At 43.6% G+C, this 26787-nt stretch overlaps 1 protein-coding gene across 14 annotated transcripts in view; it reads right to left on the bottom strand.

Moving 5' to 3' along the window:
- The window catches only part of PPFIBP2 (PPFIA binding protein 2), a 144867-nt gene that overhangs the window by 51418 nt on the left and 66662 nt on the right, over positions 1-26787 (bottom strand). For 8 of the 14 annotated variants that reach the window (XM_063092537.1, XM_063092541.1, XM_063092538.1 and 5 more), the window contains 2 exons: positions 10094-10186; positions 6126-6239 (listed from right to left, as the gene is read on the bottom strand). In XM_063092537.1, coding sequence (XP_062948607.1) covers positions 6126-6239; positions 10094-10186 — 207 coding nt within the window. Of the gene's footprint in view, positions 1-6125; positions 6240-6422; positions 6521-10093; positions 10187-25019; positions 25291-25699; positions 25847-26787 lie in introns of those variants that run through there. The other 6 variants (XM_063092544.1, XM_063092546.1, XM_063092547.1 and 3 more) reach the window with 6 other exon arrangements.

The raw sequence follows: 26787 nt of genomic DNA, 5'->3' as shown, positions 1-26787 counted from the left end.
CTTCAACATCTTGTTAATGACTCTTCCATTCAGCCTCCACTCTTTGACTTCAGCTCCAACAGGTTTTGCTTCCACTTTGTTCCAGCTTCTCAGCACGGCCACAACTTGGCCCTCACAGAGAAACGTGTTGGCCCTGCTTCTAAAATCTTCAACTCTGAAATTCTCTCCTCTGGCCACAATCTTTTCACCTTTCAACTGTCCTGTATGTTTACTCAACCTCTAATTTCTTTTTCTATGACTGCTACTTACTTAATACCCCCCTATTTTCCTGGTTTATCAACTTCCTTTAAGCAATGCTTGTCTCCTCATCCACTATATACCTTGAGGTTAGTCATTCCAATTGTACCCATATCTACACCAGAAAATCCTTCACTCGACTCATTCCTGCCCTCATACCTGATGTACATTTGTTTACCAGAGCCTAGCCCATGCTAAAACTCATAGTCTTTTGTCCATATTTCCAAACCCCATGGCCTGAGAATTGCTAGTGAAGGTCACTTAATGATTCCAACTGGTCTCAATACAAATTTACACTACCTAATTACAGCTGATCTTTCAACACTGCTGGCAAAACTTGTATTCATCTCTGGTTGATTCCTTTCAGGGATTGTTCCAAATCTTTTCTATTCTCCTCAAGCCCTAAACCCCACCCTGGCCCCTCTTGTTCTCAAGTAACCTCTTCTCATATTTACTGAAAAGGTAAAAATTATCTAATCATTCACTGAACTTAAGTTCTATTTCAGTGTTTCCCGGAATTATCTCTCATTCATATCTCTTAAATCCCTGTCTTAGAGAAAGTGAGCCCACAGCTCCTTTCCAAGGCTAATTTGCCACAATTGAACAATGCCACCTTCTCTGTCAGGTTCTTTTACCTTTATTAACTTTTCCCTAGCCCAGTAAGCTTCCAGGATGCACATAAAAAGTATATGTCAAAGGATACAATCCTTCCAGAATTTGTTCCTGAAATGTCCCACCTGACTGACCTTCCTGTTTCTAGCCATTTCTCAGTTTCCAGGCTCTTCACACATCCTTGCATAACTTGGTAAAACTTAAGGTTACCTTCGTGGTTAACCAGTAGCCTTCAGCTTTGTTCCCTGAGTTCTGGTCCTGCTCCTCCTTCTAGTTGGAAACTCAGAATGACTCGCTCTCACCTCTGTACTGCCTTTGAGGAAGTTTCCACCAAGCTCTGTGCTACTCTAGGGTGGAATCATCAATCATCCACACTGACAGGCATTTAATCTCTCCCTCACCATCAGCTCCCATTCTATAGGCTATAAACATGATCAAATTTCTGACATTCTAAAGAAACATCCTCCTTGACCTTGACTTTCCCCTCAAGCACCACCATCAACTTCACTGTCCTCTTCCTGGGCAAGTGCATGGTGGTTGGGTGGGTGGGTATGTGTGTGCGTGGGTGTGTGTGTGTGTAAGTCTTTTTCTGTCCCTTCAGCCAAGCTCTTGAAAGAATAATGTACCCCTACTGCCTCATCTTCCTGTCACTTCTCAGCAAGATGTCTGCCTGCCTGCAACCCAGCTTCTGCCTTCACCAAGTAGGGCACAGAAATAGTTCTAGTTATGGTGACCAATGTCCAGACTTTCAGATGCACCTTATACTTCTCAGCTCTTACCCAATTCCTCATCATGCACTCAGTGAAAGCTCCTTATTGCCATCCCATCTTCTTTGTTCCGGGTTTTCCTGACCTTTCTTCTCCATCTCCTTTGCTGGCTGCTTTTACTCTATCTATCCTTTAAGGAAAACATTCTTGGATCCCTAGCTTAGCTCCCAAGCTCTCATCCCCAAGCTCTCAACCAGTCAGCTCTGGATCCAGCCAACCTGTCTGGAGCACCAAGGTCCTTGCCAGGCAAGATTTGTCCCCTGGAGGCATCCTGACCTTCAGGGAGGGCCCCTGCTAGGAATTTCTTAGAGTTGGGCAGCCACCAGAATGTGTGGGGAGGGAGGTGTAGAGAGGCACAGGGCTAAGGATAAGGGGAAAAGTGTCACAAGCAGCATTCTGCTTTTACTCCCAACTGTTTCAAGGTTGCCTGTACAAATGGGAGAGTGTGGGGAGAAGGAGGGAGGGGTATTGGAGGAGGGTGGCTTGTTTTACTCACTGTGAAAGCCATGAAACTGGGTAATAAAGCTTTAGGAAAAAACCAATGGACAAAATTATCACTCACCACTCTTACTTCACCACTACCACTAACCTATTCCAGAAGGACAAATACATCTCCTTTCGTGGAGATGAAAGGAAGCTTACATCTCAGAGCAACCTGTCATTTCCTTTTTCTAAAGCTCAGGATCTGACTGGAGCTGATAAAAATATTTGCCTTTCAACTTATTCTCTCCTTAAAGGGCCACATCTTGAAGCAATTACCTCCATCTTTAAGTGTGGAATATGACCCAGGGAGTTGCTGACCAAGGACAGAGAAATGCAGCCAGACTGGCAATCTGAAACCAGAATGAAAGAATGGGCCATGGAAAGACATGAAAGGAAAAATATGTCCCTTTACCCTTTGAAGTAAAAGGCCAAGGCCTTGCTGAGAAGCTTCTTTCATGAATAACATAAAGCAGAGAAGACGGGCTTGTACTCAACTTGGTTTTGAGTCCAGATGCAGTCTGCACTAACTATATCATCTCTCTGAACATCAGCCTTATCTGTAACAGGAGTTAAAGTATCTGCTCCACAGTGTGGTCTAGAGATCCAACATCACATGAGGAAAGTAGTTGTTTCTGCCTCGTAAATCTTCCAGAGGGAGTTTTAGGGAATATTTGCCAAATTTTGGTTTTCTTCAGTTGCAACTCAGTGTCTCTTCTCCCCAGATTTGTGCTCCCAACAGACCATACACATAGCTCTGTTGAATGCTGTGAGACAGAAACACCTGCTCAAAGGTTCTCCTGGGAAATTTATCAGCCAGGTGCAGGGTCTGCATGTCAGGCCCCATAATCTACACTCAATGTCTTGACTTATACGGGCCATTTGTGTGATAATTCATTTTTAACAAAACTGGAATAACTTTACTAAGGGGTAAGAGATGGGCAATAGGGAATCCACATTGTCACCCCCATGCTCTACAAGTAAAAAAAAAAAAACAGGTTTATTGACTTTCCAGACCAACTGCATGTGGTCAATCTACAGAAACTCATGTCCACTGAATCCCAGCCCCCTACGTTTGTCCCTCTCCACACCTCACCTAAAAGGCGGCCAAAATAATGAAGATGACTAAATCTTGAAGCTCTGGGTCATGTGGGAGCTGCAGTCATCCAAGGTTTCCCCAAAGCAGGGCTGTGCCTCACAAGGAGGTGTGCATCCTTTCCTTTCCCCACTGTGCTCCCTTACCCTGTGTTCCTTTTGACACTGAACATTGTTTCTGTTTTTGACACTGATTATATCCGTAAATGGCCAATCTCTGGGAAATATTCCATTTGGCTGCCAGCTTTGTGTAAAACCTCTTATGCACTGAGTAGCATTATCTTCTTCCTTGAGGTTACCACTCTCTAGAGAAGGTTCAGTGATCAGAGGCAGAGGAGATTATTGTGCAGGAACCTACCGGACCCCAGGGAGCCCACAGGGGCCACGTTTTTTAGAAAAAGCTCCTACTACCAGAAGCCAAGAGCCCTGTAGCCCAGGATATCTTAAACTGGGCAAGTTTCTACCAGCCCCCAGCTCAGAGGACTTGTATGTACTCCAAATTGTAGATGGTACTAAATTAATGCTGTGGTGCAAGAATCAAGTAGATTTCAGGAAAGCAATAGCATGCGCAGCCAAATATTCAACTTGGGAATTGGAGCTGGGAACTCAAAGATCTCAAACATGTCATATGACATGAACTCACAATTTGTCAAGAAAGGCGTATTGCACACTCCTATCGTTTTACCCTTGAAAGATTGAGAGAATCCAGGGAAAGCTTACGGGCATAATACTAACATGGTCAAGTTCAGGAAGATCTTTAAAACCCAGAAGTGGCAAATAAAGAGCTACTATACTCCAAAATATTCCAGATCAAGACATCTCCCTATATGGCACATGGTACATGCAAACCACAAATCTGATACCTCACTCGTAGCACACAAGGGTTTAGAATAAACAGGATATAAAGGGTACTTTTTAAGACTTTTTAAAAAGTCTAAAATGCCATCCATGGGATAATGCTTAGAGGGACAAAAGAACCTCTTCTCCAGGTGGTGCTGGGCACCAACATTAGACTCCTTGACATAGAGACTCTAACGATGGAGCAGAAATCTGCCAGAGAGAGATGCAGAGCAGTCCTGGAAGAGAAGCCAGGGCAGGCAGTTAGATAGACCGAGTACCACCATGCAGCCATTCTCTGACCTCCAATTATATTGTTACTCATAAGCCACCACCTCCTGAAATATCAACCTTCTGACATTTTTTTGCCACGTTCCCTTCCACATCCAAATTTTCTTGATCTCTTTCTGAATTGTTTACAACACTCCATCATCTTCCTCTCTTACCCTTCCCACCTCAAAACCACACCTTGTGCAGACTTAAAAATACCATCTAGTGGGCAGTTTCATGCACTCTTTGTGAAAATGCTTTTCTGTCATTTGCGATCTTTTCCATCAGGCTATTATCTTTCCTGGGTCTTCAAAAAAAAAAAAAAAGATTCAACTTAAAGAAAAAAAGAGGCTGAACTCCTATTGCTACTCAGATTTTGAGGGAATATTATGAGCAAGAGAAATGGCATACAATCTAAATAGAAAATCAAATAAAGCCAAGAATGTGATAACATGAATCATCAATGAAAAGATAACAAACAACAGTATCTAAGCTGTTGGAACTAGTTTTTATGAAGACATATGCATTAAAATACTGACTTTTTAAGTTCTTCAAATACACCCAGAGAAAACTAACAAACATTGGAACTAAGACGTTTATCCTAAGACCAAAAGTAAAATGCAAACCCCATGTTCATTACTATACTGCCAAGAAATCATTTGAATATTATGCAGATCATGACAATTAAAAAAAAATGTTAGAGCTATGGGGGAAAAGATTATAAGCGGTCATCTAACTGTATCACTCATTTTAAGGGACTGACTTTCATTCTTTAAATAATCGGTGGGCATCTTTTTATGTGCTAAGTACTATACCAGGAGCTATAGGGAATACACACCCAAACTTCAGTCATGGTTTAATTTTCAAAAAAAACTGAATGAATGAATCTATTAATTATATATATCAGTTGATTTCAATAAAAAAATCTAATTAGCTTCTCAATAGATTCTAAAAAGACTTTTGATAAAAATTCAGCACCCTAAAAATTGCAGCTTATTATTTACAATACAGTAAAATTATTCAGGAGTAGAAGAACGGTTAAGTCGATTATGATACTTTAAAAAAAAACTATTATAAGTGATAGTAGAGATGACTATATAGAAAAATTTAAAAATGAAAAGAAGTCACTATATGATATTAAGCATACAAAATCTGAGGACTAAATCACATCTCTGGTGTGACTACAGCTTTGAAAATTATATAAGGGGTCTTGAAAAAGTTCATGGAAGGATTCGTATTATCTTTCAATTCTATTTTTCCATGAACTTTTTGAAATACTCTCGTATGTACACACAATGACAAGTACGGAAAGGAAATGAGAACTCATTATCTGAATGGGAGGGAAGCAGCTTAATACTTTTTTTCATTTTGATGTCTATTAAATTATATTAAAATATTATTCACATAATTTTTATCAGAGAAAACTACACAGAGTAGGAGCGAGAGTGGGAAAGGGGCACAAAATATACTGGAGGAACTGACTTTGTAAAACCCCAGATGCCACCCATAGTCACACTGTGGATGGGATGAGGGTGAAGTTGCCAGCTGCACCAGGCCTGCAGACAGTGCTGCCTGGGAATCTGTCTAACCAGCTCGACAGGTTATTCCTCTCAGGCCAGCCCTTCCCCCCCCACCCCCCCTCCTCTGCCACTCTCAATGTCAGGCTGGTTTCACCTGCTGTATAAACACTATATGCGGAGCAGCCAATCCCACCTCTCAGGCAGGATGGGAAAGTAAGCAGTGAGAGCTGTCGTCTGGGCACAGAAAGGGACTTCAACACATGAGCTGCTTCAGACCCTAATGGCCCTCAGCCACACCCACCCTTACCTGTTGAAGCATCTCTTCAGCAGCATTGAGCTTCACCTGGTGTCCTTCCAGACATACTTCCAGGTCCCGAATCTTCTCTCCTTGGGCTTCCACTTGGTCTGTGAGGACACTCACCTGTTCCAGGAAATAAAGCAATGGTGGAGGAACAAGGCATCTGTGTGGCCAGGAAATTCTCCCCACCCTATGTGAGCTTTGAAACCACAGCACTGACTCTCACATGCAAGGAATAGCTTCTTTTTGGTGAGTGGCAGGTGAGGGAAGTGTCCTGGATGAAGGCAATTTCAACTGGATTCTTACCTTACCAGGGAGTCTCGGCCACTGCCTGAATCACGTTGGTCATGTTTCCTGCTCTTGATAGACTCAAGAGAAAAAACACCCAGCAGCCAGGAGAGCTGCCTCTGGGCTGGACTCCTGCTCTCTATTCGTCTTACAGGGCAGCCTGACCTCAAGGCATATCTCAGCTGCTTGCCAGGGCTTCTGCCACCGCATGTGGAAGAGCAATCCAAACTTCTACAGAAACTAACCAATGACCTTTCCTCTCTCATAAGGGTGTGAGGACTGCTTGCCTATCAGGAGAGTGTTTTGAAGCAATTAAGGAATGTGGACGTAAGGGGCATGTATTAGCACTGACAAAACTTGGCTCCAGAAAGGTTTTTGTGCTTCACAGGCCAAAACATGACTCTAAGTCATAAATATACAGAAGCCACATTGCACATACAGAGGTAGAAACAAGTCATCTTTCTGAAGAACCCTGAGAATCTCTACTGAAAATATTAATTAGTAAAAACCATTTACAATAAGTCATTTAAACTATGCCCTAAGTGTATAGTAAGAGGGTTTTCACAGCCTTCTCTATTAGCAAAATGCCAAGGGTCCTTTTTCTTTTTCCTTATTAAGAGATAGCTCAAAGCAGGAAGATGAAAGAGAATGGGTGGCCTCTCAAAAGAAATCGATGGCTGGTAAATTGAGATCCTTTAGACTTTTCTGGTTAGAGTCATTGCCATTTACACATAGATTATCCTAAATTATTTCTCAGTCTGTAATGGAATGATAGTTGGAACATGAAAGAGTCAATGTAAATTCATTTATGAGTGTTTAAATAAATTTTATAAATTATAAAGCACTTTTTAAAAAAGGAACTAATCTAAATTAACATGGCTACTGTAAGCTTTCCATTTTTATGTTCCCAAATGGTGAATGAATTATTGAAACATATTCCTGAAATTCATGCATGGTACTCTAACATTTCAATTTTAATCGAGAAAAAATCCAAACCAAGCCCATCTTAAACACAAACCTTTATGGGTTTTTGTTTGTTTTTAATCCTTACTGCCCAACACTATCAGCAGTCCTGGCCTTTTCAACTAACTCTACTTTCCAAAGAGTAGGATTTGGGGGGGGGGGGGGTAATACTCTGCTCCCTGGATATAGATATTCTGTTTGGGAAGGATGTGTATGGTTAATCTTTTACGGTCTGCACCACACCTCGGGGCCATGTGCTGGTGGTACCTGGAGGAATAAAATATGGTCTCTAGCATTCTATACCTCACAGTTCAGCTGTACGTAAGACTAAAAATACACAGGACTGCAGGGGCCTTACAAATTTCAGTACTGACTACGTATTATGAATGGGGAGGTGTAGAAAACTGAGACAAAATGTATAAAGATCCTAAAATGTGACCTTCATTCAATAAAAACAAATATTTTTTGAGCCCCTACTACATGCTAGGCATAATTTTAGGCACGAGGGATACAGAAGTGAGGAAAAAACCCAAAAGGATGAAAATCCTTGCCCTTGCCTTAAGAAGTTACTTTACAATGAAGATATAAAAGATTTCATTTTTATTTTTAACTAATCCTAGAAACAAAGTATGTTGTTACATGTGATTTGCTTTGTTCTTCTACAAGCAGACCCAGGAAAACATTCCGAGCCAAGGGCTCTAATTAATTCAGTCTGGCTAAGCAACTGTGTGAATTAAGCAAGAGGCTTTACTCTGGGGAGGATCTGTCTAACCAGCTCCATGGGGCCACTACTGAACAGGAGTGATCATTTTAGAGCAATTCAGAATCTATCCACAAGCTCCTGGCAGAACAGAAATCCCTAAGGTTAACTTCTGACTTTACCGGTATCTTCTCAATTGTGTAGGATTATTTAAATAGAGATCATTCAAGAATTCCAAATTTTTTAAAAAACATCAACATGAAAGAGAGCATTATCACCTAGGATTTCTTTATTAAATTAAAATCCTCCCTAAATAGGGATGTGTTATTTCAGTCACGAAGAGTCCTGGTTCAAAAATTTGTGATTTCATACTGTTTGCTGCAAAATTCTAAATTGGATACTCTTTCATTAATCATGTTATTGTGACGGAGTTTCAAATTATATATCCCTCGAAACCTCTGCACTACAATGTGTTAGAAAATGTGGCCCCTGCTACCTCTTTGAAGGCAGTACTTGGGCACCATCCCACTTGGGCACAGACTCCAGCTACGATGGCCCCTTGCTGTTCTTCCCACACACCAAGCACAGTCCTACCTCTGTGTGGGCTGGATTGACCACCTCCTCCACCTGGAATACACTCTTCAGGTACCTGCAGGGTCCCCTCCTAGCTTCTTCCCCCTGTCAGGGAGGTTTTCCCTGACTACACAATCATTATAGTGCTTTATTTTTCTCCCAAGTACTTATCATGCCTGAAATATTTTATGTATTTGTTTGTTTATTGTTAAAACTAACGCACACGCACACACTCTCTCTCTCTCTCTAAAATGGAAGCTCTACAAGAACAGGGATTTAGTCTGTTTCGTTCACTGCTGTCTTTGTCCGACAAGTCATGGACACTCTATTTTATAAATGAACAAATCAATGAAGAAAAAAACAAAATTAGGATATAAAAATGTATTTTTAGTATGAGCTCAAATATTTAAAACAGAAGCAGGGTAGGAAAAAAAACAAACATTGGGAAAAGGTCAAGATGTTAATCTGCTTCTTTAAAATCTTTTAGAATTACCAAGGTGTCTAAAATCATTCAGTACTGTTATGTTCATAAAATAAAATGAAAATACAAAATAAATAAGGTAAAAGGAAAACAAAAAAACCCCAAAACATACTGCTGCCTCACAACCCAAGTGCTCTTAACTACAGCCCCCAGCCTGGGGAGGGTGCCAGACCCTTTCTGTACCCCCCACCCCCATTCCACCACCAGTCTTATTCATCACCCTTGAAGCTTTTTAAGGAGCTGGGATTAGGATATTAATCTTTGTATTCTCCATATCATCAATTAATATCTGATGCATACCAGACCTTGAGTAAATGTTGGCTTAAACGATTTATGCATTTGAGAACTAACAGCAAAGAGCTCTGGTCTCAGCAACAGGCTTTCTATAAGAATGCCTAACTTTAAGTCTACCAGGAACACGAGCTATCTTTCTTCATGAAAAGTTTTGAATTCCTCTCTTGAAAGAGAGCCATCAAAAGCTTAGCCTATGTCACCAGCTCCAGGGGATTTGGTATCAGAGTGATCAGTCTAGATCGAGCTTCAGACAATTTGAACCTGATTCCATTAGCATTCACCCTTAGGCCCGCATCACTCCCGGCTGTTTTATTAGTGACATTAGGGCATACATTATCTCCCTTACAAGACTCAGGTCTCCTGGAGGACAGGGCCCATTGTATTCATTCTTAGCACCTGGTTATAGGTGTGACCACAGGGCCTCCAGTGTACAGAGACAGGAGCTTGGTAGTACGCTTAGATGAATGAATTCACAGCCCCCAAAAAGCCCAGTCCAGAATTGAATTGTGCCCCTCAGTTACTTTCTACTGTGTTTCAGTAAAAGTCTTTTTTAAAAACATACACTTTGGAAGCAAAACAATTCCAACTGAGAAAACCCCACGTGCTCCCCTCCCTCTTAGGGTAAGTTACAGAGTGGGAGGTAACAGGATAATCTGGTTCCCACCAAAAAGGACCCACCTGTAATATGAGGGACTCTTTATCTCCTTCTAGACGTGCCAAGCGTTCCTGGTAGGTTTCATTACTAGCAGCACTGTGGTGATTTACCTGGGACTAAAGGGTGGGGAAATAAAGAATACACTTAAAAGGTTGGAAAAACATCTTACCAATTTCCATATGGAATATGTAATGTATATAATTTGTGAGGACAGCTCCACTGATTATATGTATAAAACCACCCACTGAAACAGGAAACCACAAGATTTCAAAACTACTACAGGGATGACCAGACCACATGCCACTGAAAGGTGTGCCTTGGAGTTGACACAACCACCTCCTGCATGACCTCACTCTTGGCCAGTGGGCCTGGATAGAGCTCTAGACCCAGCAGTGCTTGACTTGACTGGACATGCTGGTCTGTTTTGCTGGAGGCACAGCAATGTGAGGGTCTGTTCTTTGAGGAGACCAGACAGCTGGCACCATTCACCAAGGAACTATGGGAACAACTTCTGCACAGACCTTGGTATCTCCTAACTCTCACTCCAGGGTTCACCAGAGCCAAGGCACACCTCGCAGCATGGAGGCCCATCCTGAACACCACAGTGAGCATGGAGGATGGGGAAGGCTAACTGCAAAGCCCTTCATCTACTCACTTATCCCTTCCCATCCCAATCCCACCTCACCAAGGGCTTTGGCAGCCAGGCTGGCAGGTCATGTTCCTGCAGTGCTAGAGCTGAGAGAAGCAAGCTAAGTTGAAACATCTAGGAAAGAACCTAAACAACGGCCAAAAGGATCTCAAAGGGCTAAGTGGAGGAAAAACACAGGAAATGTAAAGGAGCCAGCAACTATAGAAAACAGAAGAAAGGGAGAGGATGTGAAATGGCAGGGGAGAGGAAGAATCTTATGAAATGCCTTGAACTAGAGACAAGAGCTGTCACTTTCCAGGGTGTGTCTGACCTGGGCAGGGAGGAGGGAAGGACCTGATAATGGCACTAAGCTGGCCCCAATACCACCAATGCTTGCTTCCTATGTGCCAAATGGAAGACTGAAACCAGGGGCCCACAGTAGGCCAGCCAGAGTCTTGGCTGTCTGAAAAAGTAGAACTTATTGCTACATGGGGAAATGATGATGATGATAATCTGGGCTGGCCCAGTAAGATCAATGCTCCAATATTCATGAAGCAAGTGTCCATAATCATGATAAAAATCATGATTGTGCAAAGGGGCAGGACGGAGAGGCTCAGAATTGAGCCACCTTGCCCCGAGTCCACTCCCCACATTTCAACTTTTAGAATGGGCTCTCCGACCTTCCTCTATGAGAAAGGGCACTTCTTTCCTCCTTTCATCCCACCCCTTCCCAACACACTGCCTAGGTGAGGGTAGGTGACAGAGCCACACCCAGTTCTAGAACAGAAACAGGGACCAAGCATTCTGCATGCAAACTCTGGAGTCTCACCAGTGAGAGAAGCACTGGCTCTTTGTGGAAGGTACAGTGGGAGGGCAAGCCCAGGGCCATTTCCCAGCACGGGGGTGCCAGCCAGTCCAGATGGCAACCAGCGCGCCCACTCCCACACTGCTGCCTTCTACTCCAGCCTCTCTCAAGCCTGTGTCTTGTCTTGTCCATTGTTATGAAGGCTCTTTCATGCCATAGACAAAAGGCTTTAATAATTACAAATGACTTCTTTGTTGGTGGCAGTTTATTGTTGTTACATTAATTAATATTCCAGTTCTCACATGGCCAAACTCTCTGACTAGCATAAGGATATATTATAACCTACATTTTCCCAGAACCTGACAAGAGAAGATAGGAAAATAATCCTTAACAGCAGGTCAAATTCTTCTCTGTCAAAGAACGCACACAATGGTAATTTTTAGTGGATGGAGAGAATAGAAAAGTGAAGCTCTGCACATCAGACCCCAGTGCCAAAGTCAGCATGTGCACGAAGTCACCCAGCATGGGTGGCTGCCATGTCTCCAGCAGGAAGTGAAGGAGAGAAGACCAAAGGGAACACTTCTGCAAGCCACACCAACTGTGCCTTCTTCAGATGGTGTGCATATGGCCCTCATTATAACGACGGTCACCCATACAATCACCCAGAGGGGCAGCTGTTTTTACTAGCTGACAAAATAATAATAATAGGGTAAGAAAGATGAAGCCATAAGTTCAATTAATATACAAAATGTATGTCATAGAGTCCATAACACGTGCTAGGAGTGGATCAAAAATCTGGATCCACTCTAGCAGCAATGGAAAAATAGGAGCACGACCAGTTAAAAGATGCATGGATCAGAATGGCAAAATCAGATTGACTGCCTAGGAGAAGCATAAATATTCCATGCAAGGGAGAAACTCGTTTTTAGAGAGAGACTTTGTGTAATGGGATAAACAACATCCATGACGATGTTTTTATAGTAAACAGAGCCCAGTACAACTCACTGCTTTTGTGTGATGTCCTCAAAACAGGTCAAAGGCTAATGGGTAATATGGTCCAAAGGCCAAAGAAATTCTACAGAGATTAATACAAAATAGTCCAAGAAGGGCTGGCCCTGTGTCTCACTCGGGAGAGTGCGGCACTGCGAGTGCCAAGGCCGTGGGTTCGGATCCTATATATAGGGATGGCCGGTGCGCTCACTGGCTGAGCGTGGTGTGGACCACACCGTGCCGAGGGTTGCATCCCCTTACCAGTCAAAAAAAACAAAAAACAAAAACAAAATAGTCCAAGAACAGTGCTATAAACACATGGCAAGCACTTATGTAAGCTCAACACGTGCCATGCACTGTTTAGAGCACTTTATGTGCGTTAACTCAGTTAATCTTTCCTGCAACCCTGTGGAATGGGTACTATTCTTAACCTCATTTTACAAATAAAGGATCTGAGGCACAGAGTATATGGATAATTTGCCAAAGTTACTATGCAGTAAATTAGTGTGCTTTCTGTTGTTACAGCTTTCTTACAGTTTGTTTTCTGTTGCTGTATATAGAGAGGCAGATCAAGTACAAATTTTGTTTTATATATTGGGGTTGTATGAGAATTCACCTAAAACAAGATTTTAAAATGCTGTCTGAACTTAAATGTCTATTAATAGTGAAGCAGCTAAATAAAATGCGGTTCATCTGTATTATAGATAATTTGTAGCATTTTAAAACATGAAATAGATATTTATGGACCATCATAGAAATATAAGATATATCTGATAGTGAAAAAAGCAAGATACAAAAGAATCAGTGTGATACTAGAAAATAATACAACTCCACAGTTATTTACATATGTACGAAAATAAACAGAAAAAGTGTCTGGAAGGTTACATAGCAACCCCTCAATAGTGTTCTCTCTTCTGGGGAAGGGTCCAGGCTATAGGAGGTTGGAGGTGGGAAGTGTGGTCTAGGGGGGACTTTAGCCAAAATGTTTGAGTTTCTTACAAAAACGTTTATTTTGTTGAGTAGTTAAAATATATTTTAAAACTAGAAGCACCATTTGAGTACCTAGAACAGTGGTTTCTGGTATTTTTCCCTCCTACAATAGACTTGAGGGGCCAGTCCTCTTCCAGTGGTCACAATGGCCCAAAGGGCAGTGGTGTTCACCGCAGAGGTCCCTCCCCTCCCCAAATCATTGTTCTAGAGGTAAAAGGACCATCCTCTCATATAAGTCCTCCAAAATCTCTAGCATGCCTTTGAAAAGTATTAAACAGCAGTGAAGCAGAGGTAATGTTCCAGACAGAAGTCTGCAGTGTCGCCATCCTTTGCTTTTGGTGAAGTGCAGAGCCATATGTTTTCATGATCTAGATAAGACTGGCATCTTCTTAAGAAAACTGCAGTCGTTCAGAAGGGCACAGGCCAGGATCAAATGCCACCTCCACCTGGAGAAGAAACTTGAAGGCACCTGAGAACAGGGCCAAGAGGAGGATTATTCTAGAATCATTTTGTTGAATGACAATATTCATCAGGCAAAGGTAAGGATTTGAGTTTGGGTGAATATGTACACTCCTTATTCTAGTAATCGGAAAACAGGTTCAATCGTGTCATTTTTGCATTATAAAGTGGCTGCATCATCAGGGCATAAAAAGTCATGTGGTTCTTAAAATGTCATTCCAATTTATTCAGAAATAAAAGACATTTCAGACAGTTTTGTTTTGTTTGTCTTTACAAAAGCTTGTTTTATCAGAGAATACACCTACTTTAATTCTAATAGTGGAATTGTAATAGACGACTTGGATCAATACTGGGATCATACAACTGGGTCCCTGCATGATTCCAGGTTTGGGAAGTCTGAAAGCTCTGTCCATATTCTCTGTTAGATAAATCAGTGATAGAGCAGTTGCCCAGCTCTCCATACATAAAGTCAGACTGAGAGAACCATGCCCATGTTCCACTGAGAAGAAAGTCAAATAGAGGTTTGAAGGAGACTACATGCTAACTTTCTATTCCTCTCTGGAATGGCAAGTGAATTTAAAGGACAGCATCCTGTTAAGGACAACTCATCCCATGGATGAATATAAATAAGAAAGTGAAAAGTTTTACTCAACCAATGATGTTGGCCCCTAGGCTAGACCTGTCTGATGGACCACTGATATACTAAGCTTTGTTACACATATATTTGATCAAATTTTCTCCTCTTTTGTTCTGATGGCTACTGCTACAAATGTTACAGAGGCAAATCTCAATCTTCTTACCCAAACTTTTCATTATCAGAACTGTTCCTATTACTATAATTCAGGCTAGTTACCTAAAAATATTGTGAGGGCCAAATGATCTGTTTATACTATGGAAGTGAAACATCAATTTCAGACTGATATTTCCATATCCTCTTGCATTTTGATTGAAGAATGCCACAGTGAAACACACTGTCTCTTGTGTACTGCAGAGCTGAATCAGGACGAGGTCTTCTTGAATATATATTGTCAAGAACTTGGAATCTGTAGCCAAGATTATTGAAGCCAAACCACCTTCGTCTCTATCAAACCTTTACTCTCAAGAGGCTGGGCAAAGTCTTAGATAGAAGGAATCCATCCTCTAAAACCTAGATCTCTTGGAGGCAAATATAAAGCATAGCTTAGAGTTGTCATATGAAGGTCTTCCCCAGGCCTTGAGAGTGATGTTCCAGTGACAACTCAGCTCCCTGACTCTCACAGCTTATGGGTCTGTTTCTACAAGACCCGAATTGCTATCACTGCTGGAGCTGGGCAGGCCTAATACACAGATCAAGCAATCAACAGCCTAAGGTGGACCTATTTTCTAAGCCATCCTTAAGTGGGAGAGGCTTCAGGAAGATGTAGCAGCTGTACAGGGTTTTCTATGGTTGGGGCTCCTAAAGTTAATCATGATAGTCAATCAGCCTCAGCAATTAGGAGAGGAGGGACAGTGGACTTTGTGTAGCCAGGAGGGATAGGACTGACCAGCAAGATTCCAGCAGGGACAGGATCTACATAAAGGGCAGTTTGGCCTATACAAAGACAATAGCCTAGTCTAAACTGAGTCCTGCCCCCACCTCTTCCACCTCTACCTTGGTCCAGTAAGGAATTTACTCTTGATAATTTCCTCATGCACAGAGAGCTGGATGCCGGCAGACTCAAGAAATAAAGTAGGTTTCCACATTTTGGAGGACACTGCATTTTAATTAGTGATGAGATTATCAAGGGATATTTAAGGCCCCAAAAGGACACCTTATCATGAATTGCAGAGAACCCCAATCAGTTTCCCCCATTGTCTGTCCAGAGCAGGCTGGATCATCATCTTTACTGTAATCACGTGGCACAAGTGAGGGCCGCTATCTTCTTAGAGATATCCTCATCTCCCCATCACCTGAGCCAAGCTTGGCTGGTTGGAATCCTTCCTCTGAATTTTTAAACTTGGGAGCACAGCATGGTAGTGGTGGTGCTAGATGGTTCTGAGGTTGTCAGTGGCCATGTCTTCCTCCATGTGGAAGAAGCTGATCTGCACCAGGAATCAGCTGTGAAGCCAACATGCACAAAAAAGCAAACAAAAGGCAACAAGGAGACTGGTGGCATTCTCGTCCCTGGTTCATGCTGTCTAAAGGCAGAGATATATCCCTGCCCTTCCCATTGGTCCCCTCTTGGTCTAGACTAGTTTGAACTGAGTTTCTGTTATTTGCAACCAAAAGTTCTGGCTAACACATTTGTCTTAAAGGGTGACCAAATGACCAAAATTTACTCCTTTGGAAGTAATCTTCCAAGAAAGTATTCCTCCTATTTGGATATAGTACTGAATTACAAAGGAATCTGCCTATCATTGCTTGATTTGCTTGAACTGGCAATTTTTAAGACAGGTTTGTCACTTCTAAGCCAACTATAGTTAATACCAGGATTAACATCAAGGGCTCATGGGGGAGGGACGGGGATCTACTTTGTGGCATAGGGTGTGTCTGCGTGGGATGTACTAGAATAAAAAGAGCTCCAGTCTCCTTTATGTGTGGAATGAATGGCTTTCTCTCCATCACCTGTTTCCCTCCATTCTTATTCCCCACACAGAGCAAGAAGGTTAAGACAGGGGATGAACACAAGTGAAGAAAGGCCCACAGACATCAACGGGGACAGAAGGTGGGGGAGGATGTGGGATAAGAATAAATAAGCTAAAACAAAACAAGAAATAAACAGGGGCTAAAGTCTAAAAAATGTAAGGATGAAAGGGAAAATGAAAAAATGAAGGGAAAATAAGAACATTTCCTATCTAACTTCTTTAAGAAGTTATGTGGAAAGAATTACATGTCACACACGGCTGCACAAATGCCAGGCCTGGGAGATGGAGGCTAAGAGCTCCAGGTTCCCTGTTCCCCACTCTCTGCTCAGCTGGACTTCAAGTCAGTGGATTCCTGGAGACTTTGTTGGGGAGGTTCCACATGCATTTACAGAATTCCTACAGCATTCTCTTCCCCAAGGGGCAGCCTTCGCCACATAAAGAGGACAAACCAGGAATGATTAGGAGGCCAGGGCTGCACATAACTATGTGTAATCTCAGGCTTCCCATCCTCTCAATACCTTACAGAGCAACAGAGAGGAGCAGTGAGGTCAACAGACATGAAAGCACATGGGAATAAAAGTACACAATGCTCTTTATAGCAGGATGCTTTATGGAAATCATTTAAACAGCTTCATTTAAGCTAAAAGGCCAAAGTCTATTTACAGGCAGTTCATCTCTTCTACTGAAAGTTTTAATTAACTCACTCTTTTTATGCAAGAGAACAAAAGAGACAATATTTCTGATCAAGACACCTAAGAAATATTTATAAAGATCTGTACAAACAACCCAAGAGAACAATAACCAAAATATTTTTAGGCTGGAAAGGGAAAAAAAAAAAGCCTAAATGACAGTACAGAACCCACTGTTGCTAAAAGCCCAGGAATCATAACTTTGGCACACACAGGTAAAGATGTACTCACTTTTCCACTGTCCCTGAAAAGATGCCCATGTTTTGGGTCACATCCTCATGGTCACAATTTTTTCCTCCTTACAAGTGTTTTACTACATACTGTAAGTACTATGTACTATATACATGTTTATAATAAGTACATTGAGAAATCCAATAGCTGGAAATGACCAATCATAAACACTGAAATTTCTGTTTCTGCTCCAGTCTAGAAATTAGGTCAAATTTAAGTTAATCATGAGCTTTCCAGGCAAATCAACCAGGGCAGCCTCCTCAAGGCCATCACTCTCTGACTGTAGCTGCTGGTCAGATCCCATGTTGATCGCTCACTCCTGGTCTGGCTCCTCCACTGGAGGTTGACCAAGGGAAAGCCACATTAGGCTCTCCATAGAGTTCTGGATGGGATGTGGTGCTTGATGCCACAGCTGGGGACAATGCAGAATCCCAAGGAGTGAGACTCCTTTATAGCCTGGCTCCCCCTTCATGTATGCTCTGACATACTCTCAGGGATGCTAGCGAGGTTAGTTGCAGCATTCCCTGACTGGCACATCCCAGGAGACCTCCTGTCAACACTGCACTTCACTGCACTTGGGGAAAGAGTTGGTTCCAGAGCAGAAAAATGGGGCAACGGAGAAGTCACAATGGGGGTGTCATTTGGTATGCAAGTAAGAAGTGTGGGAAAATCCTAAGTCAGCTCCCCAGTGTGACAGCTCTAGCCACCATGCTGGTTTTCAGAGCCAACAGTTACTTCTCAGAGCTCCTTCCTTGGAGTCCTCAAAATACATCTGCCCTCCTTTTTTGATATCAATGTCTGTTGTCTTGGCCAGGTAAAAAGTCACATTTCCTTCAGTGCTTCCAATAAACTATAGATTCCAGTTCCTTCAGGATTCTGGCCACAGTATACACAATGTCCCAACTGGTCAGAGCATGTTAAATTATATAGTGGCTCTTTGACTGTAAATATGCTGAGATTTTTGAACACAACACACTGGGTAAGCCTGGCCCTAGATAAATCTTAGAAAGGTTCTCCCTTTTTTAGCCGCTTAGATGACATGTGTTTTTAGCTGAATGAGAAAGAAAAAGAAAATATGTGGTATTTACAGGCTGCCTGGTCAAAGAGATCTTATCAAACCCAGAAAACCAACTGCAAGTGAGCCATGGCTGCCAGGTACAGAGCTTCAGGGCAGAAGTCAAAATCACTAAGGCTGTATATCTCAAGCTCAGAAGCACCACTCACATGCAAGCCTTTTAGAAACTTCAAAAACATAAACCTTAAAAATAAGGGGACTAAAGTAAATAAATAAAAGTAAATGGATCACAGTGGGTACAGTCAATTCCTGTTACATGACTCAGGTTACCCACCACCAAGAGATCCAAGGATTATGAGTGTAGGCAAGTGCTTGTAAATAGAAAAACTTCCCCTGCATTCTTTGGCTAAGGAGTTTTAGGACTTTCTAGCAGTTATTATAAACCCAACTGTTCCCAGGATCGGTTCTACTTTTTCTAGATGAAGGACTGTCAAGCCAACTGTCAAGGCTTCAACAGAGTTAAAGAAGTTTCTTCCAAATGCAGTGTAAACAGAGTGAATCAGTGTGAATGGAGTGCAAATCAGGTGTGTTACTCTCACTCCAAATCTAGCTCCCTAGGAAGATCAGTTAGGACTTAGATTAGAGAGTAACACATCTGATTTGCCAATATCTTTCTCCAAAGTTATAGCCTTGGCTAAGCTTAAACCTTGACAAAATTATAGCCTGCTAGATTATCTTTAACAGGTGGCTGGATACATAAGGAACTTAGAGCACTGGGCTGTAGAAGTGGTATTTGTAAATGTGCTGGTGTCCTGTGAAGGGATGATGTTAAAGCCAGGAGGAGAGTAAAGGAAGAAAACTCTCGGAAGACTTTTCCTCATCTTGCCAACTTCAACAGATGTACTGATTCATTATTATTGAAAACATCTTCAGAGAAACAGCAGCAGTACTGGATGCTGGAGTGAGGGTGGAGTTGGCTCTGTGACTGTTTTAGCTTGTCTGGAGACATTAGTGTTAACTTCCTAGTGCCTCTCAGACTACCTAAATCTTCCACATGAGGAACCAGCAATCAAACAGGCATAAAAGATCCATAGCTGGAGAATGAAGAATTAAGCAAGGGGTAGAGTGAAGAGATGCTCTTTTGGTCACAAGAATGCTATTAACCCTGAAAAATTCCCAAGTGGGAATGAATTCAGGGGACAGTTGATAGAAAAGGTTACTTGAGAACTAGAGGCAGCAAGAACATCTTTATAGAAGAAATTTTAAAGATGACTGTAGGGACAAAGCCAGTGTGCAGTGGGTTTGGGAGTGACCAGGAAGGAATAGAGATGGTGAGCTTTTAAGGCTACTCTTTCAGGAATCCTAACGGTGAAAGGAAGGTAAGTTATTAGGCAGCACAAAGTCAAAGATAGTTTTGTTTTTTCCCTAAGAATTGAGAAGAAGCACTTTCTGCAAAGGGCAAGGGACACGTAGGCAGAAAGGAACTGAAAGAAGAAACAATCAGAGGAACAAGAGGAGCTGGAACAGGGTTGGGTTAAGAGAACATGATACTAGGATAACCTTGGCTGAAAGAAGAGACTTGTAGCCAGTGAAACAGGAGTAAGTTGAAAAGTGATAGCTGTGAACACAGTTACATTTCATGGTGGAGGGGAGGAAAAATGAGAGATTCACCTAAGTTTGGCTTTTTTTAATGAAGTATGTAGGGAAATCAGTTGAGAGGAGAGTATAAGGTTGGAGACAAATGGAAAATTGTGGAAGGGTTACTACAGAGGATCATAGAGACTAGAATGCAGGAATGAGTTAAAGGATTCCCAAGTGCTGTTGCCAGCCCAAAAAACTGCCAATTGCTGTGCTCCTCTGCAGGACCCATGAACTACTCAACAAATGACCCTGGTGTGATGCCACTTCATTAAACCCCACTGTGTAAAGGAGGCCCAAGGGCCTCTCTTCAAGGAGCTGGCAGACAGGAGTCACAGGTGGTAGGGATTAGAGATGGCAAAATCTTAGCTCCTAAATTATACTGGGAAACAGGATGGGCTGGCATTTTGGGTGTGTTGGCTAGAAATGGGAGGTACCTACAGGAAATTGAGGACAGCTAGAACCGCCCTTAAATAACCATACCCACCGTTGCCCTCCTCATGGGCTTGAAAAACATCTCTGCTCAGAATCAAGGTTGGGTAGATATCTCTGGAGTAACCAGAGGTTGTCAGTTGTGGCTGATGTTATCATCTCCATAGCTAATACTTATGAAGTGCTTTCTAAGCACGTTACATGTATTGAATTATTTATCCGTATTTTACAGTCAAGGAAATTGAATCCTAGGAAGGTGAAATAAATTGTCACAGAGAGATGACATATGAACCGAGGAGTCTAGATCCAGGATCCACGTTGTAAACCAGTAGGAGCTTTCACAGAAGCTACTGCCTACTTCTCCAATATTCTCCACAGTCCAGCATGAATGCAAGTCAGAGTCTGGAGCTAGGATGCCTGTGTGTCTATTTGCCTTTGCAGCTCTTCTGGCCCAAGTGGCTAGGCTACTGGATCAACCATCTGAGCACCAGATGACACAGAATAGTCTCATATTACCAACTTGAGTTCATTTCACATTCTACTGCAGAACCCAAGCCAATTGCATGGTGATTCCATTTTCTTTGTGATTTTCGGTTGGAATTCAGCTTAAACAGTGAGAGTGCTGAAAGCTAGGGAGCATTGTCAAGATGCTGACAGTGCTGGGATTTCTGTTCCTGGGAAAATGAACTACTGCTCAGACGGCAGTGGGTAAGCCCCACAGACCCTGGTTGGAGCTAATTTTAGAGGCTCTTTGATGGCTGTGTGAGTTGATACACTGACCTCAACACAGGACAGGTGTGAGCTGTTTGTGAGTCAGTCAGGAACCAAGTAGCTGAGGGGGCTGAGAGTTCCTCTGGATACTTGTGGCAGGAATTACCTTATCCCTAGGAGAATGAACTGGAGAATAGGTTCAGCCTGGTCAGCCTTCACTCAGCAACCACAGCCAAGCTGGCCACAGCCAGCAGCCAATGGGGCCTCAGGTTACCTACAGTGGGTTAGGTACAGCTGCCTCTTAAGGACTGAACAGCCTGAGATGTATTGCTAGGAGAGAACCACCCTGCTCCCACGTGTTCCTCTTTCAATTTCTCCCTTCCTGGTAAGCCAATAAAAGTTAATAGAAAACATGTTATTGAATGTTTCCTACATGCATGGTACTACACTAGGCATTTAATAAGTATTATCTTACTTAACCCTTATAAAACCTGTGTATGGCAGGTACTATTATCTTTCTTATTTTACAGAGAAAGAAAGCTAGGCCTTTGAGGTAATCGACCTAATATCACATAGCTGGTAAATGTGGCAAAGCCAGGATTCTAATCCAGGCCTCATTCCAAACTGCATGTTCTTAACTATACTGGTACACATGATCCCTTCCCACACAGGCCCCAGAGCAATGTTTCTCTTCTGAGAAAAATTTCTCATCCTACTCTGTTCCTCCTTGAACATAGGCATCCCCCCTTGCCCAGAGGCATAACCTTCTTGGACTAGTCAAAGGGCCACTAACCTGTGCACCAGGTCACACCTCACCCAGACATCTCTTCTTCTAGAAGACATTTCCTCTGCACGGGGGAATGAAGAAGACAGTGCCTCCCACCTCCAAAAAAACATGGGTTCAGGGAAACCTGCTCCCCAAGACATCTCAGCCTAAGGAAACATCTGAAAAGGGGTGGGTGACATGGGCAGACAGGAAGTGCTAGAGACACGGGCTGGAGGAGCCCACAGGGGGGATGGGGTCAGCAAAGGATTTATAGTAAAGAAGGGGCTTGATGGAGCCAGATGAAGTAGGTAGGAATTAGAGAGAACATCTAGGGTAAAAGCTCAGAAAAGGAAGGGAGTATTCTTGGGTACTCGTTGGGGTAGATATAAAAGATATAAATCTAAAAAGGTAAGTTGAAGCTAAGTTGCAAAGGATCTTGAAAGCCAAGAAAGCTGAAGAGCCTGAGCTTTCTTTTTCAGACTAAGTGTGAGTCTGGGGGGCTCACGATCAGGGTCACAGGATGAAAGGGAATTTTTTTCTTAAGTAGACAAGAAATCTGGCAGTACATTTAAAGAACAAGAAAATAATGTGATTACACAGCCTGTAACACGTCCAACATTTTGTGCTTTGTTTTTTGTTAATGCTCCTTAAAATTCTAAAAGAGAAAAATATCTGTTTTTCTATGAGTCATCCTGGGGGGTTCTGAAGTCTCCTTTCTTAGAGTTTCCCACTGTCCACAAGAGTCAGAGCTCACACCCTGGGTCTCAGGAAAGAAGGGGCCTGACATGCAGAATTAGTTCCTCCACAGACAGAACTTCTCCTGGACAGGGTACAAAGTTGCAGCATCTGCCCCAGGGGGCTGAGACACAGCTCTGATGGTCCCAGGCACACCATGGCTAGAAGAACCTTCTACTAGTTAAAAGCCTCATTTTGGATATGGGGAAATAAAGACTAAGTGACGGGAAATAAACTTCTTACCTATTTCTTCCCAGAATCTCCCCAGTGAGGCTTTTTTTTTTTTAAGATTGCAGTTCTGGCCAAAAGGCCACAACTGATTTTTGTATGTTGATTTTGTGTCCTGTAACTTTATTAAATTTGTTTATTTACTAAATTAGTTTATTTTAACAGTTTTGTTTTGTTTTGTTTTTTGTAGAGTCTTTAGGGTTTTTTATGTATAAGATCATGTCATATGCAAACAGGGCCCAGTGAGGCTTTTTAAAAGCTTAAGATGATGCAAATCTTCACCAAAATGTGTGATCATCTAGGCATGATGCTCTGGTGGCTGCGATTCCCCCATCCCTAGCTAAGCAGGGCTGAGCACAGCCAGGATTTCTGCTGGGTTCTAAATGAATAATTTTCTACATATTTGGCAGAAGAGATGAAGAAAGAGAACTAGACCACAGGATGGAGAACAGGGTTCAAGACCAGGCTGCACCACTAACAGCTATGACACTAATGACCATGAAGTTCTTAGCCTCTCTTGGCCTTTGTTAAATGATGGGTTTGTACTACTCGATCCCTACAAGTCCTCCAACCCTATAATTGTGCTCAGCTGCCTCACTTTCCCCACTGTAGCTTACCATATGCCACATCACAGCTAAAATAATTTTCTTAAAATACAAATTGGACCCACGAATGTATCCCATGTCACTTCCCCAATACAAGTCCCCAGCATACAAACCACATCTCCCACAACCCTCACTGTGGCCTCCCCCATCCTCTGTGATCTGGCATCCACCTGCCTCTACCTGCCATCAAGATCGGCCACACCGGCTTTCTCTCAGTCCTGAAACTCGCCACTCCCTCTTGCTTCAGGACCTTTGCACATACCATCCCCTCTGCAAATGGAATGTTCCTCACCCATTGTTTCACCTGACTCACTCCTACTGCTCTTTCAGGTTTCAGTGAAGAGTTATTTCCTCAAAGAGGGCTCCCTGACCCCTCCTTCTCAATCAAGTCTTCCTGAACCTTCTGTTGTTCCTCCTCACTGCCCTCATCTGTGTGTAATCCAGAGTTTATTTCCTGGGACACTTTAACCTACACCTCCTGCATTAGATGGAAGATCCACAAGAGACTGGTTCCACTCTGCTCACCACTGTACACTCAGTACCCAGAACTCAATATTTGCTGAATGAGTGCCACAGAGGGCATGCACAAAAGCTGGCCAGCCCAGTGTTTGGGAGTTGGGGTCCCCAGACCTGCATGTCCCTTCCAAGCCAGATACTTTCTGGCCCTCCTGTCCTTCTGCAGTTACAATGTCAAATCTCTTATCTGTCAGCTGCTTTTGCCCTTCCTGCCTCTGAACAACATGCAGCCTAAAAGTCCTCTGAAAATAAATGCATACCTATCTTAGCAGATTTAAAGTCAGCCACAAAAGAGCAGAGAGCCTGAGGTCTGTATGAGCACGATGCCACTCTAGCCCCAAAGTGTTCATTCATTCTTTGCTCACACCACACACTCAAGCTCATCCCCTAAAGGAAGGGCATGAACAACTTGCAACCCAAACCCTCAGCTTCAGGCCATTCAAAACAGAACTCTCCGAGAGCCTTCCTCCAGCAACGCAGAAGCTTATTTGGCTGACAGCAGATGTACCCTCCACACAGGATAACATCAGAGCTGAGAATGAGTCAAACAACTTCCGAATTCAGTGCATTTTCCTCCGTGTCCTCAAACTGAAAAGCACCAGACATATTTTGCTGGTCACTAGGAACCTCTGACTGTTTAAGTGCCAAATTTAAAATAGCTAACTTTGCTCACTCCATTCTTGCCTTTCTGTACAGAGGCTCATTCACCAGAATGTCAGAGGAGAAACAAAGACAGCTGGCTGTTTTCTCCCCTGGTGTCTATAATTAGATTCTCATGAAGAACTTGGCCACAACAGGGCTTTGCCGGACAAACACCTCCCCCTACAACACGCACACAACACCCCAAAGTGCCTCTCCCCACACTCAAGTCTCCACGGAGACCCAGACAAAACAGCCAATCACTTACCCTCTTCAGCCACGAGAAATGCTTGTAAACATCAATGTCCCCATCCATGCTGGGCACCCATGTCAGCAGTTAGATTCTTTGGTTGAAAAAGCCCTTTTTCTGGCCAGAGGCCAAGTTCTCTCCTCTTCCTTGCCTCTGTCCCCTCCCCACCTCAGGAATACCAAAGCTGTGTTCAAATGTCCCCACTTCCCTGGCCTGTGTCCTTCAGCCTTTCCCTAAACAGTTCCAGACCATGCTGCTCCAGTGTCCTCCCCTACCACCCCCACACACAGAGACACACACACACACAGGCACCAGGACTGGGACTCAGAGCCCTGTGGAGCAATCAAACTTAACAAAAAGGTGGAGGGAGAAGAGAGAGCCTTGCACAGGAGCTGCGCGCGCACACACACACGCACACAAACGCGGGAACGTTCTTCTCAGGGATAATACCGGAGCCTGCCAGAGGGAAACAGTCCTGAAGAAAATTCCTTGTCTGGCTTCCCCCTTCTGGAGTGGCTGGAAATCATTACCAGAGCCCCCGATTTCCTGTCTCTGCTTCACTCTGCATTTACCCACAGGCTCCCAGCTGCTCTCCGTTTATTTGGGACTGGGGAGAAGACTAAAAATAAGTGCTGCTCTTGGAGGAGCTTGCTGGTTCCCACACAGTGCCTGACCCCCGCCCCGAAGCCCACGCCTACCCCTTTTCCAGGCGGGCCACGGGCTGTGCCCTGAGGAAAGTCGTCATTTCCAAAAAGAACAGATTCAGAACCAGCTCCCATCTGGGTTCTTGGGCCTGCAGTGTACCCGGCTCTGTGTAGGGCGTTGGCTGTCCCTGGCACTGGTGGCACTATCCACAGAGACCAACTGTGGCAACCTCAGAGACCTCTGCTGCTGGCTCAGGGAGTCTGGCTCCAGGCTACTTTCTGGCCACCACCACCACAGGACTCCCTGGGGCCACATTCAGGGGTGGGGGCGGGGGGGTGGATTACTGCTTGTCAAGTCCCTGGCTGTCCCACACTGTAGACCACCTGCTTTAGAAACCAAGGAGGTGGGAAGGGTGAGGCTGTTCCACGAATGTCTCTGTGATACTCAAGGAGCAGATCTGGTAGGAACAAGCCTTTAAAGGCTGGCAGAGGCGGGGAGCCATGTCTGTTTCCCTGTCAGTGGTCACAGGCTGGCTTTCCAGGGTAGCCTCTCCAGCACTCCCCAGATGCCACTCCCACCTCCTCCTCCTGCTCCCATCTTCTTTGAGAGCTCTCCTAAAAACAGCTTTTCTTCCTCGCACAGCCCTTCATGTGTGCCTCTGACACTGATTACGAAAGTGATGTTTGATGTGGGTACAGTGGGAACTGTGGTCACGGGGAAAGGTACTGGGCCCTGCTGTGGTAAGTGACCTGCAGATGCACATCTTGTGACTGCGTGAGCATTCCCAGTGCCCTCCAGGGGATTTCCTGGAGCATCTAGCCTGAAGAAAAGGTTCTTCTCGGTGTCAGCCAGCCCCTCAGCAAGGCATCAAGTTCACCATGGCTCAGAGCAGGGCCCCAAAGAAAGGCAGGGCAGAAACAACACCCGGCAGCACAGCCCCCAACAGGCTGGCCTGCCTGGAGATTGCAGAGGCAGTGGGGAGAACTCTGGCCAGCAGCTGGCATAAGGGAGGAGTAAATTCCTGGAGACACACCCAGATAGAGGCCAGCAGGGAGAAGCAGGCTCTGCTACCCACACAGAGCTCTAGACCCTTCTTCCTCACCTCTGGCATAGTTCCACCACATGGCCTGGACCCATCTGG

The sequence above is a fragment of the Cynocephalus volans genome, chromosome 4, assembly GCF_027409185.1.
Source record: "Cynocephalus volans isolate mCynVol1 chromosome 4, mCynVol1.pri, whole genome shotgun sequence".
NCBI lineage: Eukaryota > Metazoa > Chordata > Mammalia > Dermoptera > Cynocephalidae > Cynocephalus > Cynocephalus volans.
The sequence above is the reverse complement of the archived record's forward strand: the minus strand, read 5'-3'. Positions and strand labels throughout refer to the sequence as shown.